At 42.9% G+C, this 20,989-nt stretch overlaps 1 protein-coding gene across 4 annotated transcripts in view; it reads left to right on the top strand.

The window, feature by feature from the left end:
- The first annotated feature begins 1,523 nt into the window (after window positions 1-1,523).
- The window catches only part of pcdh17 (protocadherin 17), a 46,691-nt gene continuing 27,225 nt past the window's right edge, over window positions 1,524-20,989 (top strand). Inside the window, exons 1-4 of one of the 4 annotated variants that reach the window (XM_057019296.1) lie at window positions 1,524-2,223; window positions 2,880-5,484; window positions 18,817-18,875; window positions 19,327-19,496. In XM_057019296.1, coding sequence (XP_056875276.1) covers window positions 3,199-5,484; window positions 18,817-18,875; window positions 19,327-19,496 — 2,515 coding nt within the window. In that variant the 5' untranslated portion in view covers window positions 1,524-2,223; window positions 2,880-3,198. Of the gene's footprint in view, window positions 2,224-2,879; window positions 5,695-18,816; window positions 18,876-19,323; window positions 19,497-20,989 lie in introns of all 4 variants that reach the window. The other 3 variants (XM_057019287.1, XM_057019281.1, XM_057019271.1) reach the window with 3 other exon arrangements.

Here is a 20,989-nt window from a genome sequence, read left to right as displayed (position 1 = left end):
GTCATATGGAAACTGGATAATACAGCAAAGAGAACTTTGGTGAAGCGCTTTTGTAGACACAAGTAATCATATTTTGCATTAGATCTGCTTGGTTTTGTTGCCATATTTCATCTCGAGTTGGATAATTCTTGCACCTCCCACACATATTTGTACTTCTATCTTTGTAAGGACCTGTGTTGACATAATGGATCCCACAACCCCTTACCATCATCAGGACATGCCTCACCCCAACTCATGATTGACCTAAACTCAATTCCAACATTGACCTTGAGTACTGGTCTTAAATTGTGAGGACCAACCAAACTGTCCCCACTTAAAAAAATAAATCTCCAATTTGCTGACGAAAGTCTCATTGTGGTCCTCATTATGTTACATGTACACAAAAACACACACAGTCAGAACTTCAGAGGGCTCCATTTTAAAATATGCATTTCCTTTAAAAAAAACAAACAAACACACACAACCCCGCCTGATGTGTAGATAGCGGGGTGACATTTCATACTGGTCCGCTATCAATGCCTTGACATTAGTACATCAAATCTGCTGTGGAATAACAAGCTTTGGTCACTATCGGACTAATGGAGGCTTCTGACGCTGCTGTCATTCTGTCCCGTCAGACAGAAAGGTCACAGTGAAAGTCAAAGAGGTTGATACCCACGATTCCACTGATGGGGCTACGAGATAACACCGAGCTGACACTCTGAGAAAGAACGGTGGAGGAGTAAACAGGTAAATTGTGGTGACTCCTCCCAAGTCGGGCATTTAATGAATAATATCTAAATATTCAGACATTTTATAGCCTGTTTCCACTTAATTCCCATTTTGTAGTGTTGCCATGATCAGATATGCTGTTTTCTGATATTACAGTGAAACATGGGCTTTTATGGAAGTGATGACATGTTTGAGGCTTTTCAGAGATTAAAAAAAGCTGATATTCCTTCCATAAACTGTATTATTTATAAATCATGTTCACTTTGCCTCGTAAAAAATCAGGTCAAGCCCAAAGGTGATCGATTTTCCACGTGGTCCCTAAAATCATGCGGTGCAACCAAATCTCTGCCCTCTCCACGTCAGAATCAACATGCACCGTTGCCCTGATTACATTTCCATGCACTCCCGAAAGGCCAAAAAAACAATCTTTAATTTCGGATGATTCTATTGAAATTCCACCTACGCCAATTTCAAATGATGCTGTCGGGTTTGTGTGTGTGTGTGTGTGTGTGCGTCTGTGTGTGTGCATTGTCTCTGTGTGTGCGTGTTTTTGACGGATGACCTAACTGAAAAGTGCAGCCCACCCTCCAGCCGGGAGGCGCGGTCCGCCCAACGCACGCTTCCCTTTATTGTAAACAACAATGAAGTGTGATATTTGAAAAAACACAGATGCGCCACCGGTGAACTCGGAGCCACCAATCATTTGTAGTCTGCACCCGACGCGCCTTTTGAATCCCTCCTTCTCTCCCCACCTCTTCAAAATCATTGGCTGCCGGAGGAGTAGCGACAATGTTTAATGCACCATGCGGTGTCCGGAGTTCAGTCAGTGAGAGAAAGCCCACAGTGCGCACCGGATCGTTGGACGTGCTGATAATACCAAACAACCGCTGTGCGTATTTGTCGAAGAGACAAAAGTACCGATCTGACTGCTTTAGAGACACTTTGTTTTGGATTGTGTGTGAGACGCTGACCCGACCGCCTTCTGCGTGGCTGTCTCTGCTTCTTCATATCCGAGGACTTTGACTCGGACGGCGGACAAGGACAAAAATGCCACGCCGGGCATCCGTCACTCAGCGCAGCGTCGGACTGGAGGGGAAAGCATTAATCCCATATTAAGTATCCACATCGGATATATTTCGCAGCACGCCGGGAATTGTTTTCTCATCACTGAGTTCTCTGCCAACAGTTTTCTCTCCTGACGCGCGGTGACTCACTGCAGGCAGAACGCAAGCCGTTGCATCCTAATCAGGCAGCGGAGGACTTCAGCTCATTGACATTACAGTCATACTTTTCTGGAGCACTTTTTTTTTTTCAGTTTCCACTGCTCTGCACTGTAGTCTGCGTGTGCATTTGAATCTTGCAGCTTTTTCTCCAGCAGAAAGGAGAGAGATAACCTGCGGACGGCTCCCGAAGCGCACCGGGGGACGGAAAGTCTCCCTGGACGCGCGTGGAACTGAGCGTTTCCACTTTGGCCGTTGGAGGTTTTTTGGACTATTGCAACAGTTTCTTCGAGTAAGTTATCCAAAATCTTTCCTTTCCTCTTTTCTGGCGTGAAGCTCAGATTGTCAGTTGTGTCTTTGAACGCAACAGTCTCTTTTGTGGACCGCTGAATGTTGCGGGGAGAGCATCAGCGGAGGCAGGGAGAATTACGCGGCAGCACTGAGATGTTGGCAGCTCATTTCCGAATTTTATAAGGCTTATTGTGAATATCCGGATTATGCGGATTGGTTAATGCGTGTAAGAGGCTCATTTTTACACTTATTCAAATAGCCGCAACAATAGGTCGTTTTCAGTTGTGTGACTGCAGCGTTGCCCTGATACTAAAGTTACCCTATTGCGTTTTCAGTCAACATTCTCAGGATGGTTAAATAGGCTTTAGAGTCAGATCTTGTCTGAAAATGAATGTTAGATTTTAACTACACAGTAATCGACGTAACCACACCGGCAGGGAGATTCATATTGGAGCTGCTGGGGGTGTCTTTTCAAGGTTAACTTACTGACATGCTGTCCAGTGCAGATGAATTACACATAAGCCGTTTCATTTATGCCGCACTGGTGGATTTGATGTCTTACTGGTAACATTGCCGTAATCTATAATTTTATGTGCAAGAGTCTCTACTACATATGCATGGTAACACATGTATCCTGTTCTCTCTATTCCTTCCTAGGTGATAGGACTGAACACTTACAATGAGTATTCTGTTTGGAGGCTTGATCGCGATTATTGCTCAGATGAGTCCGGGCACTCAGCTGAATATAAATTAGGCGTTCAGCACCACAGATTGCCGGGAGAGGAAGAGGAAGAGAGACGTGGAGCAAAGACAATCCAAAGGGGGAAGGGGAAAAAAGACGAATGCTAGGGCCTCACATGATGAACAGGACTCTTTATTTAATCCAGAGGAATAGAAATACTACATTTGAAGAAAATATCAACAGGTCAAAGGAAGAGTAAATACGACACACGACAGCAGCCTTTACTGAGTGGGGATGTATCTTTCTATTTTCTTTTTCTTTCTCCTGTGGGCTCATGCCCTGACATTAAAAAACTTGAATTACTCTGTCCCGGAGGAGCAAGGTCCAGGGACAGTGATTGGGAACATTGCCAAAGATGCCAGACTAGGACCTGAGCAGATCGGACCGGGAGGTCAGGGTAAAAAAACCAACTTCAGGGTGCTGGAGAACTCTGCTCCGCATCTAATCGACGTGGACCCACAAAGCGGACTGTTGTTCACGAAGCAGCGTATCGACAGGGAAATGCTGTGTAAGAGGAACCCCAAGTGCCAGCTCTCTATGGAGGTGTTCGCCAATGACAAGGAAATCTGCATGATCAAAATAGATATTCAGGACATCAACGACAACTCGCCTACTTTTCCCTCGGACCAGATTGATATTGACATTTCTGAAAATGCAGTGCCAGGAACACGCTTCCCCCTGACCAGTGCACATGACCCAGATGCTGGGGAAAATGGTCTGAAAACCTATCAAATAACACGCGATGACTACAATCTTTTTTCCTTGGAGGTGAAATCCCGCGGGGACGGGAGTAAATTTCCAGAATTAGTTATTCAGCGACCGCTGGACCGAGAAGAACGAAGCCATCACACTCTTATATTGTCAGCTACTGATGGGGGAGAGTACCCCAGGTCAGGTACCATGCAGATAAATGTTAAAGTTATTGATTCCAATGACAACAGCCCATTGTTTGATCAACCTTCGTATGTAGTGGAAATTCCTGAAAATTCACCTCCTGGCAAAGTTCTGATTGATTTAAATGCTACTGATCCAGATGAGGGCAACAATGGACAAGTAGTCTATTCTTTCAGTGGCTATGCCCCTGAGAGAATCCGGGAACTCTTCTCTATAGACTCAAGAACGGGTGTCATAAAAATTCAGGGTGAAATCGACTATGAAGAGAGCCCAGTTATTGAAATCGATGTCCAAGCAAAAGATCTAGGTCCCAATTCAATCCCAGGCCATTGTAAAGTCACAGTCAAAGTCGTTGACAGAAATGACAACTTGCCCTCTATAGGCTTTGTGTCTGTGAGACAAGGAGCCATTAGTGAGGCAGCACCTCCGGGCACGGTCATTGCATTGGTCCGCGTCACAGACAAGGACTCTGGAAGAAACGGGCAGCTTCAGTGTAGAGTCCTCGGTAATGTTCCATTTAAACTGGAGGAGAACTACGACAACTTCTACACTGTAGTGACAGACAGGCCCTTGGATAGAGAGGTCCAAGATGAGTACAATGTCACCATCGTGGCCAAAGACAATGGCAACCCTCCTTTAAATTCCACCAAATCCTTTACTGTTAAAATTCTGGATGAGAATGATAATGTTCCACGCTTCACCAAGTCAGTCTACCTTCTTCAGATACCCGAGAATAACATCCCAGGGGAGTATCTTGGATCAGTTCTGGCACATGACCCAGACCTTGGCCAGAATGGCACGGTGTACTACAGTATAATCAACTCCAACGTGAGCGGGGGTGATGTCAACACCTATGTTAATGTGAACGCTGCCAATGGTGCCATCTATGCCGTCCGATCGTTCAACTACGAACAAATAAAGTACTTCGACTTTAAGATCCTTGCTAAAGATGCTGGATCTCCTCACCTGGAGAGCAACACAACGGTGCGGATCAGCATTCTAGATGTCAATGACAACATCCCTGTCATAGTTCTACCCATTTTGCTGAATGACACGGCTGAAATCCACGTGCCACGTAATGTTGGCGTTGGCTACATTGTCACGACAGTGAGGGCCGTGGACAACGATTACGGTGAAAGTGGGAGGCTGAGCTACGAAATCTCAGAAGGTAACGAGGAGCATCTTTTCGAGATTGATCCAGTGACTGGGGAGGTGCGGACAGCCCACCCATTCTGGGACGACGTTAACCCCAACGTGGAGCTGATCATTCGTGTTTCGGACCACGGCAAGCCAACACTCATTGCTTCTGCCAGGCTCATCGTCAAGGCATCCGATGGGCGTCCCCCTGATGGACTGCCTCACATGAAGGACAGTCAGAACTGGGACATGTCTCTCCCGCTCATTGTGACTTTAAGCATCATATCTATTATGCTTCTGGCTGCTATGGTGACCATAGCGATAAAGTGCAAGCGGGAAAACAAGGAAATCCGTACCTATAATTGTCGAATTGCTGAGTACTCGCACCCGCAGCTGGGAAAAGGCAAGAAGAAGAAGATTAACAAGAACGACATCATGCTGGTGCAGAGCGAGGTGGAGGAGCGCGATGCCATGAATGTGATGAATGTGGTAAGCAGTCCTTCCTTGGCCACCTCTCCTATGTACTTTGACTACCAGACACGCCTGCCACTCAGCTCACCAAGGTCAGAGGTCATGTACCTAAAGCCCACTACCAATAACATCAGCGTGCCTCAAAGCCACGTGGGATGCCACACCAGCTTCACAGGCCCAGTCACCAGCACTACAGACACACCTACTAACCGCATGTCCATCATACAGGTAAGGGAAATTGCACTCTTCTCCGTCACTGTTCTGCCACCATTTTCACATCACAACTCTCTAAAAGCTAACAGTTCCTGTATCGACATTTGCCCTTGTTTTGTGGAAATGAAAGAAAAGGAAGATAAAGCAGTCAGAGACAAAGACTCTAGGAGCAAAGAGAGAGACGAAGGGAGGGAAGGGGAGAGGGAGAGGGAGGGAGGGAGGGTGGCACATTAGAGGGATTAAACAGTCATCCTGGTGTTCTAATATAACAGAGCCCGTAACATCAACACAAATCATTTGTGCCTCGAATGTGTCACAACGAAGCTTTTGAAATCAGTTTGGATATGCACATTTTTTATCAATCAAGTGATCAATCACTGTCAAATCAATCTTTTGGAATTATGAGATTGGCTTGTTGCAGACCTAAATATTTTTAAAAGATTATCTAATACAAATTTATTAAAAATGTTATACCTGTAATGGGAAATTTTACCCAAGTATGAAATATCAGAGTGAAGGCATCCTTGGTCTTTTCTGCATTCCATGTCTAACATTTTTGTAACTGCACATTTACAGAGCCATATTGATTAATTCCCAGAGATTAGCAAGATTGTACTTAGTCTCACAGTTACGTGTCTTTATGCGGACTAATTTGGATGTATAAGCTTCTAACGTGATAATTTCTGTGTCATTGGCCCTTAAGCCCATTAAAAGTCTGTCGTTTCAGACATGGATTAGGGATTGTTGACGACAGCGAGACACAATGATGCTGACTATGGGCAGTGTTAATGCCATTTGTCATTATTACTATTGTTACAAAATAAAGTGCTTTAAATAACTACTAGCTCATATAAATGATAAATCCTCATCGAATAATTTTATCATTTACTTGATTATTATTAGCTTTGACCTTACTGAGTTGTAAAATTGAAGGTCATCATTCAAACGAATGGATCACATTCTCGAATGCCGTTTTCCAGTCGCAGCATTTGCAGTCGACATGGACGTGATGATGAATGTGATCAGACGTGACATGTTCCCACCAGGAAAAATGGCCACTCTGTGTCGTGTTGTTCCTGCCCCCAGCCTCTGCCTTGCTCCTATTATGAGCCAGCTGCACGGTGCAAGGGTCAATGCAAACGCCGTTTACAGGTTCCTAATCAGTGGAACAAAATAATTGCTGCTCCGTTCTGCAGCCTGCGTCTTTACTAATGAAGGGCCGATAATTGTGGAGGGTCTGACGTCGTTACACTTCCTTTTTGTGCACTTGGTAATGTCCAAAAGGAAATGGGAACACATTCCTTGGTGTTTTGTTTACTTGCAATAGGAGTGCAGGGTGCTCTATTGTATTATTCAACAGAGACCTGTGTGGAGGGAGATGGCCCAAGGCATTAAGTTTCTTCAGAAACTGTACAGAAGCGTATCACTTTCTGTACTCCTTTAAGCTTCTGCTTCCTCTCTGCGTTCCTGTGGACAGACCTGTAACCTGAGTCAGAGAGGGCTATGGGCAAAATGTAAGGAAACAAAGACGGAATTGCCACACCATTGATCTCAAAGTCTCTCAGTCCATCTGTCACTGTACTGTTTGTGTAAGCAGAAGCTAAATTAAAAACAAAAAAACAGAGCCAGATAAAATAGGCAAGCAGCGTCTTCATGTCCACCTACTGGAGCTACTGTAACTGACTGTAGCTCTGAGTCTCTCTGCACTCTACTGTTGGCCTAATGATATTTTATAGTGGTGCACTGGCAGACAGGCTGGGCATGAACTCTGACTAGGAGCAGGAATAATATGAGCATATTAGCAGAGCTCTTTTGGCCTTATTATTGTCGCCACCATGCCAGCACCCAGCCCATTGGAGAGCTTCTTTTCAATGCTAAAGAGAATTCCTGGGATAAGGAGATGGATGATGATGCCTAATTCCACTTAAGGCGTTGAACGGAATTACTTAGTGTGGAATCAAGGTTAAAACCAATCTGCTGCAAAATTTCTCAATGCTCAGGAAGAAGGGATTTCAGTAAGTCGCTCCAAAAAGTGAGCCTGTGAGGAATATGTTCAAGAATTTCATCCCTCATTACGCTAGCTGTGCCAGCTGTAGCCCACAAACTGGTTCACAGCCGTCTCAGTTGCGTTTGTTTTCTCTTTTTTTTTATAAATGCTGCCCTCAATACCAAAAATCCCAAATCGTAGGAGACCACCTCTCTTAAGAAGATGCAGGGGGGATGGTAGAAAAAGGGGATCTGAAAGGCAACAATAATCACCTTTAGGGGGCGACATTCTGCCTTTTAGGTTCTGGAATTTAGATGAAGTGTCATGAAGAGAAACGGGCTGTTACCTCTGCAGACTTGACTTGTCCCTTTTCTCTTGCTCTCTTTTCTTCATTAGTGTCAGACACAATTAAAAAAAAACGGTGAATATTTCCCTCCCTCCAAAGTTTGCTGCTAAATTTACCACCAAACACTCTAATTATAATAAAAGACTTTAGTCACAGTTCTGAACAGCTCTAATCAGGAAAGGTGTTCAAAAGGTGTGTGTGTGTGTGTGTGTGTGTGTGTGTGATCAAATTTTCACCCCTGTGATCTGTTTAGGTTAGGCTAATGATATGCATGCCAACAATGTATCTGGAGCAGATGCTTAAAATGTTTGCTTTAAAGAACGAGCTGCATAATTTAAGTTGACTTTGTTTTTTTGTACATGTGTTTGTGTGTCCATATCTTTTATAGTGCTTTCAAGATTTTAATTGGCAGTTACTCCCAATCCATCCCAACATTGACGCACATTGTGCATGTAACCACACTTGGCCTGTTTTTTGTTTATTTTTTCAAATCCCCCCCCCCCCCCCAAAAAAAATGTTTTATCAAATCCTCTGTGCTCTACTGTATTGAAAGTGCTCCCACACTTCAGTAGCCACTCGTGCAATGAATAGAAAAATACACCTTATTTCATTTCCCTCCCAGTCCCTTCATCTTTAGATAACTGCTCTGCTCTGAAGCTTTCCGAGGAACACATCCGGTAAACTTGCTGGCGCTGAAATCTGACTGCAGACAGGGTTGAGCATCTCGGCAGCTAAATGCAGAAACAGTCATTTGCAGAACTGCGAGACAGTTCAAGAAGTCATTTGTGCATTTCTGTCCTGCTGCTTTAGTAATTCAGTCTACATGGCTAAATTTATTTCATTTGAGATTTTGTATAAAACAATTTTAAAAAAGAAACAAAATATCACCAGCTTGCCTTTGGGTGTAAGCTTCAGAGCTCCTTAAATAAAGAGGCCGCTACTGTACAATGTGTTGAAATTCTGAATTATTAATACGTAACTTTCTTTTTCTTCATCTCCCCTAAGCTTATATGATGGATAAAACAAAGAATAAGCATCTTCAGACTGCAGAATGTTGCTATGGGGAAAAACATCAAATAGTCTCAATAAACAAGCCTACATTTAATTTATATTACCTTTGGAGGTTGTTGTGAATGTTCTGTTTATTGTTTGGTATGACTTGATTTGGATTTGTAGACGTGCTTGTGTCAGTGAAGTGCCGTTTGACTGTCTTGAAGGTGAAGGTTGCTCTGTAGTGCAGTACATAAAATGACAGCTATATTTGCATCCGCTTTCATTAATAAATAATAGGGTTTTACAAATCAGAGGGAAGCATAGGATGTCACGATAAACATCAGAGCGTTCTGGGTGCAGATTTGTGTCAACAAGAGGGCAGAACACAGGATTATTTTCAAACCGAAATAAATACCACCACAAAATTTGATTATTTACAACTAAATGCGAGTATTTACTTGCCCTCCCCGCCTCTGATAAATGGTGGAAATCACGGTCATAGTAGCAGTTTTACTCTTCTCTTTGTTTGCCACTTCTCTGAAAACCCTTAAACACATTTTTGCTGAAGAATTTTTCAATTTCTTTAAACAACTTTAGCGAGAAAAAAAGTCTCCTGTATCGTAGAATTTACGGCAGAAGTATGTACCTTAATTTCTGGACTATAAGCCACTACTTTATTCCTACACTTTAAACACTGCGGCTTATTCTACGGTGCAGCCGTTTTATGTTTTTTTTTCGTGGCGCACTATCACAACTATTGTGAATCAGTCATTTTTACTAACCCTCATCAACATGGAAAATACTAGAAGAAAAGTCTGACAGAAAACCGCCTGCTCTGGTGCACGCCATTTTACTGGAGGAAAAGAAGATCCCTGTTCACGCCCCAGAGAGGTTTCTGGTTTGATTTTAGGCAAAAATATTGCGAGCCACCCTTTCATGGCGGTCATGCAAAATGAGAACAAATCCCAACCTTCACAGTGGAGGAATGTTGGATTCATCTGCTCTTTGTGTGCATGTGTGCATGCATGAACACATGTACACACGCAGGCACCTGCGTTACCACCAGCTGTGCTCTGGATAGCTAGCTTTTCTTCCCCGTGATTGGAATGGACGTCCCTGTATGGGGCCATTCCCCCCAAGTGTTGGGTGTTGAATGTCATATCTATCTGTCTATCTGTCTATCTGTCTATCTGTCTATCTGTCTATCTGTCTGTCTGTCTGTCTGTCTGTCTGTCTGTCTGTCTGTCTGTCTGTCTGACAAGATGTAAATCAAATTGCCACTGTTCCAAACAGAGTGCTTTATTTCCTTCGCGTTTCCCCACAACGTGGCCCCCAGGCATGTACTGTCGGAGAAGCATGCGGCAACTCTGAGGAAGACTTATGTGTGTCTGTTCTCACCTCCAGGCTCATTATTGTAAGAAAAAATGATTTTCCCTCACTGGCCCCCCCCCTCCTTGTCTACAGCTTATACGGTTTGGTTCTCCTTCGGTTGCCCCGTGAGTAACGCAAACACAATTTGTTTTTGTTTTTTAAAAAAAGTACAGCAATTTCACCACCACTGGAGTCTATAACAGTCACTTAGCCTTCAAAATCTTCTGCATAATCCCTCCATTTGTGCATCTGAGTCATGCCCGACGCTGTCCCGCTCGCCACTCTGTTTTGGCAAACATACATCGGGAGCTTCTTTAGAACCCCGACATGATGCCTAAAGCCTAGTTTGTGTGTGAAGGGAATTGACAGTCACATTGTTCTGCTGTGGATTCGTTGCAGCAGAGGTGAATTAGTTGGCACTCTTAAATGCCACCTGAACAAAAGACCCCTCTAAGTTCTAGCGTGCACGGGATCTACTTTTAAATGTTTCACTGTCATCTCAACAGGGTGGCGGCGGCATTGCTGAGTGCTAATGGTGTATTGGGAACAGTGTATTGGCTGGTTTTAACTTTTCCTATTGTGATACACAGACATACCCGGCAGGCTCCTCACTGGGTTTAGGTCTTAGAGAGAAATCATTTGGGAGACTTCAGCATTCAGATCAATTGCTGGTTTGCTCTATTTCTCATTTATTCCTACTCTGTTTAGTACTGAAATACTGTATTTCATTATCTGTCACCCTGAGCGTTGTTTTAAAAGCAGCGGCGCTCTAGCTCTGTGCCTTCTGCTTGCTCCTCCTCCCTTTTGCAAACACACTTTCTTGCTGCTCTTGTCCTCCCAGATAAGCGTCGCAATTGCTCATGTTAGTGACGACACAAGCCAAATTCATAATGATGAGATTATCTTGTCAACAGTACAGAGCGTGTATGCCTGCCATATTGATCTGCACGCGCTCTTAATAAATGAAGTACTGAGATGAAAGCGTCGTCTCAATGATAACTGAACAGAAGTTGCTATTGAGACACTCTCGATACTGTTTCGATGATGGATGGAACCTGCGCGTTCGGCCCCGCTCTCCTCTCCTCTTCCACGATTGATGGGCTAAAACGGCCCCCGTCCCCACACACATTGTCTAAAATGCATCCTGTTTAAGGTCACATTGACATGCTGAGTCGATGTATTCCCAAGCGAATGGGTGCAGTTATGAAAGGAACTAATCAGATAGACAACAGGGGTGGGAGAGCAAGGGAGGGGAGGAAAAATTAGCAAAGCGCGGAGGCTCAGGGCCACGTCTTTGAAAGCATCTATGAGGTATCCGTGCATTTGAAGGGAAGGTCAACTGGGTTTAGAGCATGAGATTATATGCGGTTGTTTCTCCTCTAGAACGCTGATTAATACCAAAGCTGCTTGCAGAGATGCTTAGTGCTCCCTCAATGCACTTAAAAGAAACCGAGAAGAACCAGTGCCCAATACTATGACAACAGCTTATTGATAATAAGGAGTCAGGTCTTTTTATTTTAGGAACTTGAGCAGTATTTTCTGTCTTTCTTTTGTTTTCAGCCCCAGTTTTGCTCATTTACCTCAGGCTCAGTGCACCTACAGTAGATACTTAGGTCACCTTGAAAGGCACAGTCCATCTGCTCTATGTGTGCTCCGAGAAGCAGAAGGGGAGAACACAGGTGTGTGTGTGTGTATGTGTCTGGCTGGGCCGAGTGCTGGGCTTATGGGAAATAGCTTAAAACCCTTTGAACTACGGAACTGCTCTTGTTCGATCAATCCAAATGAAATAAATTGCTCTTTAATGTTTCTGTTTACAAGCTTTCAATCTAGCTAACCTGCATACTCTTGCATTCTACAGAGCCCCTGCGAACCCCTTGAATTCTGTCTCCCATTTTGACATGGCCTCTGAAATGCAACAATAGTCTTAAAAGTACCGTGAAAGTGCACTTTCGACTACCTGAAAACTGCTTTGCTCAATTTAGAGGCAGGCAGCTAAACCCATTACTTTGTGTTAACTGTGTGTTTTCATGATCTGTGAAGAACACACATCTTCTGCACCGACTAAATAAATCTATGACTACCTTTGCTCCTACATATTGTTAGGGGGTGTGCCGTTTTAACCAGAAAATCCGACCCTTCCTAGAATTCCCACTATTAGACGTTTACTGTGTAGGGAATGTAGTAAAGAAATATTTTCCATGCACTATGTGTGCTATATTTGTGCTTGCTTGTTGATGAGCACTTTCAGAGTTTTGGGTTGTAATAATGAGAGGTCAGAGATGATGCCAGGTACCAAGAAACCTGTTTTGCTGATTGATGAGCAAATTTCAGCAAGCACAAAACCTCAAGACAGGCAGCATTACAATACCGCGCTCCAAAACTACAAGCACAAAATCTTTACTCCCAGTTGAGTCACATTGGACCGAAGCCAATATGTGATTATATTGATTTTAATTAAAAGGCAAACCAAGGAGACAAGCATGTTCAAACTGTCCTTATTGATAAGAAAAGAAAAGGCAAGAGAAAATACTGTTTTGTATCCCAAAATTTGGGTAAATGGGTCACAGTCAAATTAATTTCAAATAGCCAGAAATGAGTGTTAATCCATGATATCGAGGTTCAGTTATGTTTCCAAGGTGGCGGATTAGTGCAATCTGCACCCAGGGGGATGTTGGGTCACTATTATTTCAATTTATCTTTTTATTTTATATATATATTTTTTTTAAAGACGATCATGATTCAACAAGAGCCGTTTAATGATTCAGTTACATTCACGAGAGATTAAAAAAAAACACAAAAACCCTGCATACTCCACCGTATGTTTTTGGATTTGTTGGAAAAAATCTGAGTTATATTTCTTTTTCCAGCGTCTGTTTTGAGTTTATCCATCACTCCTATTTTTAGTGGGGTTTTATTTTAGATTGACTGTGAGATGGGTTATTAGAATAAAAATGATTCAAGTTTTTACTCTTTAGTTTTTTTCAATAATGTCAGCCTCAAGAGCACATTTTAACATCACTTCATCTGTAATTTTGTGTGTGTATCTGGGAGGGGGGTTGTTAGTATTTATTTTTAATATCCTAAAATGTTCTTTTCATGCTCCTTACTAATAATTACTTTACAAGAATTAAATGGCAAACATTATTAGAAAATATGCTCCACAAAGGCAGCTGGAAAAAAAAATAGCACTGCGTGATGGGCTTTCTTTCATACACAGCTGAAAAGGCAATTGTAGCAACCCCACTTTGACTGAAGAAAACTCCCCAAGAAGTGAGAGCAAAGAAGTCATTTGTAGTCAGAGGAGAAAATTACGTCTTTGGTTTCTCAGACTCACATTCAAAAGGAATAATAAATTAGTAGCAATTGCGCAGGTTATGGAAAATCAGCTTTGAAGTAGAGTTTTTGTCTGCTCTTCTTGATAAAGACATGCGAGCGCAACAGCTCAGCCCTCCTGGTGCTCGTTCCTTCTTCAGATTTTCACCGATCTCCCTCCTCAGTTACTAGTGTGAACAACAAGTCCACTATTTTGTATTTTCTTACTCTAGGATGTGTTATTGAGACAGACCAGATACGCACACACACACAAATTGCATTGTTAGGGTGTGTTTTTGCTCCCAACAGGCATCGCTAAAAGCACAGCATGGTCAACTTGGCAAGAAATGTGATCTGTTACATTTTATTTATTGTGAATATTGTATCTTTGCTGATAGCGAATTAATAGTCCATAGAGAGGTCACACTGCTTCTGCAGTGATCCAATACACTGACTTATAAGCAGATGATTTGGAGCAATTTTATGCGTGCTACGAAGCAATAGATGATTAGCGTTGCCTCACTATTAACATGACTGTTTTTATGTTGAACTGGCATTCACATTTATTTCACCTGCGTAAATCCTCTGGCCTTTATTTTTAAATGCGGGTAAAAACGACGTTACAAAAATGAAGTCTTTGCTGTGGTCAAGCATTTTCCAAGTCTCAACACAATTTGAGTTTTAACTATTTAAGAGCTTTTACCTGATGTAATGCACAGTGTCTGCATCAAGTTTGACGGTTTATTCCAATCACGGATGTGCTTCGGAAGAAAAGTGACTCATTTTACGCCAGTCATTCAAGGTCTGAAATCATCATGCACAAAATTCAGCTGCTACTGCCTAATCGTGTCCAAAATCAGCCGCTTTGTCCTATTTAGTGCACTTCATAGTGCGTTTTCCATTTTGTTGGGGTGTCCAAATGATCGGTGAGGATTGCTGTGACCCTGTATGGTACCCTAAATGTATCCCACCATGCACTGTGAAAAATAGTTATGATGTTATTCTAAAGCCTTGGCCACACTAATAGATGCACAGAGGGATAATCTCAAATCTAACTCTGTGGGATTAGCATGTAGCCTGTTTTAGATTTGGGTTTCCCCTGTGCTTTTCAAAAAACAAACCAAAAAAAACAACCATGTGGTAGTTAAGAAGCTACCATGCATAAATATGCCCCATCATTTCACGTTAAAGTATCAATCTCTACCCTATATTTTTTGCGTGCGTCCGATTGTTGACACTTGAAAGAGGTCGCAATGATGCCAACTGAAGGTTAGGATGAGGTTGTGTTTGATTGTAATTGATTTGATTACAGATGCGTGACAGAGAAGATCTGTCTGAAACTTGCAGCATCCTTAGAAAGGATGTCCTCACTGCCCTCATGCACCATAGCCAGAATGCGATGGAAGGCATCTCGCGCATACAAAGGTGTAAATATATGCAGAGAAGGCTGCTGCTGCAATTAATAGCATTGTGTCGCGTCCAGTCATTCCAGGAGTCACTTGCAGAAATGTGTCTAATCAGCATCAACTCTGTTGGTATGTTCATCTACTGCAAATCTGCTGCCTAATCTGATTGTGCTGAGTTTCAAAAGTAAGCAGGCATTAAATACCACAGCCTCGGCGGTTACCCCTGTACAGCAGATTGTGCTCTCAGAATCGATCTCAATCTAAAATCGTCCATTTGTGTGCCTCTAATGCACCGGGGCGAGAGGCACTTCTGTGTCTGACCCAACCTCTTGCGCGCAGTTTGAAGACAGTAGAGCATATTTAGACGGGGGATTCTGATGCTTTTTAAGTTCACTTAAGCCTGCTGATTGATTGGTGTGTTACCTCCTGGAAGATGTGTAGGACCAGCTAATTACATTTCATCACTGAAAATTGCTCTTTGGCCACTAGTCAATCGATGATGTCTAATTATTGCCTTGTTCCTGCTCCTTTTTGGTTACTTTCTTAAGTATTCTTTCACTTTGTCTCATTGGTTTTATCATTTTCTTAAAGACGGCTTTCTAAGATATCTAAGGACGTTTTAGGAAGGGCCTTTGGGAGTAGATCTCAACAGAGGGTGTTATTAATGCTCAATAAAACTTGCAGTAAGTTATTTTTGGTAGTATCTCTGTTCTTTCAGTCTTTGCCATGCCTACCTAGAGTGGCTAGCAGGTAAGAAGCTATTCAGCAAATACTGCTCCTCATCAGAGGAAAGATAGAGGCAGTTTCCACATCGTTCTCCATGGTAGCTCCAAAGTTCTTCTGCTGGGCGAAACTCTGGACATGAGACATGAGAGAGTGGAAAAAAGATTTTCTTCCATTATATTCCAACCGCAACTAATCTGGCTCCGATGTCACAAGACGGTATCATTCATTGCTAAAAATATTACATTTTACACTAGTGATGTCACCCGGATCAGCTGGTAATAATAGCCTATTCCAGCAGGCTCAGGTCTCTAGTTTTGGAAATTGGAAGAGGGTGATTAGGTCCTGGTACCGTGACATCCTTTACTCATACACAGAGACAGATTATTATGACTCTTTTTCTTTTTGACAGCAGGAGACAAACGCATGTGTCACACTCTGAAAGGGATATATCACAGATCTGCACTCTTGTTTCCAAAAGAAAACGTTGTCCAATGATGTGTGAGAGTACAATTTGTCCCTCTTTTGCCACGCTCACCTCAGACACTTGTAAAGGCGCAGGCAGACAGACTGGGACAAGCACCGTCTTGCAGAAATGAATACTGTCTAAAAAGCAACAGCGAGGCCAGAGTGTAGTATAGCACTCCAATATGTTTGTCCCATTTGTCTCAATTGGTTTGCTGTCTGCTTGGTCAGTCCTAGGCCCTCGGTGGGAATGCTGAATAGAGTGCCGCTTTTTTGCACTTACTCAGCCCGACTCTACTTAGTATATCGCCGACCTTTGTGGCCTTGCTGGATGAAATGCTGTTCCGTTTTCAGCGTCATTCAATACCGCACGGTTGCGACATTCATCCACTGTTAACAAAACATCAACTGTTAATCCAAGCGATCCTTTGACCCAGATCGGCTCGGTCCATTGTCTAGCTATGAGTGATATTTTAATCAGATCTTAAAGCTCAAACTTGTGCAATGAGGTAGACTGTTTAAAGCAGCCGCGTGTAGTTCAGTTTACTTCAGCCCTGCAAGGGGAGAAGGAAGACAACAAGCGCAGACATCTATCATTTAATACCCCGTTACACATGCAGCCAAATGAATTTATGGACTGCATAACAATGTCTAATAACCAACATCTGGCCACGGCTGATCATGCCCTCCTTAAATAATTGTTGCCTCTGATTAACCGAGGAACAAACTGCCCATGCTGGCTGTTATCGATCTGTGAATTGAACAAAGGCCCATTATATTGAGAGGGCTGGGCCGTGCGGGCAGGCCGGAAGAACTGATGGCTTAATGTCAGCCTGGACTTTAACTGGCAGGAAACATGTGTCCGTTTTTTTTAATTGCCACCTGCAAATCTAAGCATCTCAGTGGAAAAAAATATCTTCTACTGGCGAAATAATCGCATTTGAAAGTGAAGAATGTATTCAGGATCATTTCAAATTGATATGGTGATGGCCTATTTATTGCCTGTGCACTAAACCCTGTCACAATCAAGAGAAATCTCGTTTTTTTTAATGCCATTTCATGCTGTTCATATTTGGTACAACAAAGCAGAGCTGATTGAAAAGTGTGTCCAAGGACAAGTCCCTGGTCATAAAATACTGAGGAGATGCATAAATCAAAATTGTCCTGACTTTTTTTCTTTTTATATTCTCAGACTATTATCATTTCAACGCCAAACTTTTTAAAAATGATTTTAAAGTCTGACATTTGAAACCTTCTGGGGCATTTTCTTTTGTTCTCTTAGCTACTCAAGGTGGAATTAAGTCTTCAGGTAGAGCTGAAGGTTTTGGCATGAAAGGTCAGGGTACTGAGGTGGCCAGCCCGACCTTCGCACAACCTCTTTTCATACCAGACCACCACAGAGCGCGGATGACACTGAAATACTCCATCGACTGAGAGCCCAGCTGTGTGTGTGAAAATGCCGGGCGTAAGAGGCGTTATTCACCACAAATGACATTTTGCTGCTCGTATTCTTTCTGAGTCTAAACTAGAAGGTTTTGTGTGACTGTGACACACAGTTTGAAAAAAAGAATCCATATTTCTCCTGGACCATTTCTCAACCTTCCCTCCTCTATCCAACAGGGCTCTCAAGATTAACACAATTGTTCCAGGCCTTTGTGATTCATTTCACATTTTTGCTTTTGATATTTCAAAATGGACAGAAAACATGTAAATGTCAGACAGGAATTGGAACTTTGGTGACCTTTTCATTTCAAATAATGCAATTAAAGAGCTTCATAAAAGATAATGGGCGCATATGTCTTAATTCACTGCTCACGTGCGGGGAAGGGCTCATTCTGTGACACATTAATGAGTTTCAGACAGAACTTCTCATGTTTCCCTGCACCTACCTCATGTTTGTGCATGTATGGATTCTATTGATCATATGAGAATGTGATACAAAGGGTGCGCCCATGTTTGTGGCGGCTGTTCTTAAGGCTGCTTTATGCGATAGTGTCGGAAACTTTATCCTCAAAGCATCAGTATTCTGCTCCACCATTGTTTTGTCACTCTTATGTCAAAAATGTGATATTTTGTGCCCTGTTTTCACATTCATGATGTCATTTTGATGTAAAAGCGTTGTTTTTTCTTCTGTGGTGTGAGCGGTGGTAGTTTTCTATTGAAATAATTGAAATTGAAATAACAGATGACTCAAGACTTACCAGAGAACATGTTCTTTTTCGAACAATCCGTCCCTTTTCGGGAAAAAATTATCGTCTCGACACGTCCGATCTATTCTCTAAAAGTATTTTTACAATGACTTCTATTCGGTTTCGGGTATTATGATGTGATTATAAACCTTTTACTGGCACTTCACTGCCATACCTTAACTGGAATTTTTTTGTGCTCATGTCGTTTGTCACTCCTTTTTTGAGTCCTCAGTATTTTGTGTCACTCACTCTATTTACTCATTCACTTTCTGCATATTAATGCATGCTCATAAGTTGTATTTTGCTTCGCTCTTACCCACATTTGTACCTCTTTCTCTTTCATAGACGGACAATTTCCCCACAGAGCCTAATTATATGGGTAGCAGACAACAGTTTGTCCAGAGGTAAGAGCTGCGATCCATAACTATCACCGCATCTGACCCTGGTTTTCCCTCCTCTGATAGCCCTGGCTCCGTGTCTTCTCCTCAGCGACTAAACTGACAATAAACTGCATTGAGCCGCATCAGGGAGGAGAAGGGCACGCTGCTGTAATTAACTTTAACAGCGGTCACCAGCATTCCTTTTCATCATACATAAAATATCATCGCACACAAGATCCTCTCTTTTTCACGTCAGTCGCTGTTTGTCTCGTAAGGCAGACAATACTGCCAATACGGCACTTTTAAAAGGCCTTTTAATACATCCTCAACATGTTGTAGTTTAAATTGTTCAATTATTTAATCACCATCGATGTTTTACCATGTTCCTATACTTCCCTCCTGGTGAAGGACACAACCTGATAAGTGCTGCGTTTTAATACCCGTTATATTCCCCCTCCTGTTGTTTTTCTAGTAGTTCAACATTTAAGGACCCGGAGCGAGCGAGCCTCCGGGACAGCGGTCACGGCGACAGCGACCAGGCTGACAGCGACCAAGACACCAACAAGGGTTCCTGTTGTGACATGTCTGCAAAGGAAGCTCTGAAGTTGAAGGCTACAGGCATTAAACCAGCACCTTTGGAGCAAGGTGAGTTCTCACTGGCAATTTCACCAGCCGCACAAATGGATGCAGCACCACGCGCTCTTGGACCGAACGACTATCAATTAGTTTTTTTTCTGTGCCGCTGGAGCTCCTGAATTCAGAGGCTGCAACTTTATTCTTCTCCTACTTTGTTCTCTGCACTTTTCTCACTTTGTGTGCATGCCAGTGTGCGTATTTGAGGGCGAGCGAGCGGGTGCGCATTCTCTGCACGTTCTCAGTTTATCAAAGCAGACAAGCCCATTATGTTTTTATAAGCCCAACTACTTCAGCCTCTCCATTTAGTCCCTCTTCCCTGAGCACCCATCTCTGAAACTTTGATAATGGAACATGGAAAATGACTTAGCGAGCGGCAGGCGATGTAGCTTTGTAGTGTGGTGATTAAATATGAATAATTATTCTAAGCGCTGTGGGTCGGACAAATTACACACGACATGTGTAGAACAATAACTCCCCAGATATGACCCGTTCCAGTCTTTCACACTCCAACCATCTCATTTGATTGGTGAAGGGTCAGGGGAGAGAAGGGGACCAGCGAACATATATGTCGACGATTCATGGAACAGTAGGAACAGCGGGTATGCGGCATTCCTCTGACATGTCTATCAGTTATATCGCTCCTACTGAAGTTAAAAAAAAAAGAGTTAAACCGATACTCCCATGGGAACAAATTCACTGAAATAGTTATACTCGCATGCATCTCACTGGCTGGATCTGGATGTTCATGACCATGTACTGAGCATGAATCCTCTGTAATAGCGCCATTAATCCCGGGGACAGAAGGAATGTTTCACTCCTTACGGAAGGCTGATGACAATTTGTGCAGCGCTGTGTGCCGCGATATGCATGTGTAAAGAGATCACATTTATTTTATTTTTATTGGTTTTCTGAATGGAACAAAGCCACATGCGCTGGCAAGAGAAATTGGTCAATTAAAAACCCCATATGGCTCTCATTTTCAAAATGTTCCCATTTAGTTGTCCACGAGGGACAAAGATTCACATACATGCACAACAAAAGAAAACCCCACATGGAGCAGCCTGCAATTAAAAAACTGTCACAGTGAAGTGGTAGAATTGGAGGCGTCTTCCTAAGAGCGGACCGTCAAAGGCCCGTGTCAGATAAGAGATGGTTATACACACGTCAAACAAACACGTAGCTTTACGCTCAGTAAAAAAAAAGGCCCAAACCGGCCTTTGTCTGTTTCTAATCCTTTGCCACACTTTCATTTAGTCTCACCCTCCACTGTGTCTTCGCAGCTCGGCACCTCTCCTTGTTTGGGGAAATCGATTGATGTGAGATTAGACAGTTAACTGGCTGCAGCTGGGTGTGTTTAGCCAATAACATGTGGGCTTAGCTAAGCTGTGGATGGCGGTAGGGGCAGGAGGCCAAGGCATTGTGCACGAACAGGCAGAGATGGTGGAGCATCGCTTTGGCGCCATTCCAGTTCATCTTTATTAAGTGCTCAAAAGCAGCAAATT

Source organism: Takifugu flavidus, chromosome 2 (genome assembly GCF_003711565.1).
Source record: "Takifugu flavidus isolate HTHZ2018 chromosome 2, ASM371156v2, whole genome shotgun sequence".
Classification (NCBI taxonomy): domain Eukaryota; kingdom Metazoa; phylum Chordata; class Actinopteri; order Tetraodontiformes; family Tetraodontidae; genus Takifugu; species Takifugu flavidus.
Note: the sequence above shows the minus strand (reverse complement) of the source record. Positions and strands in the feature narration are given on the sequence as shown.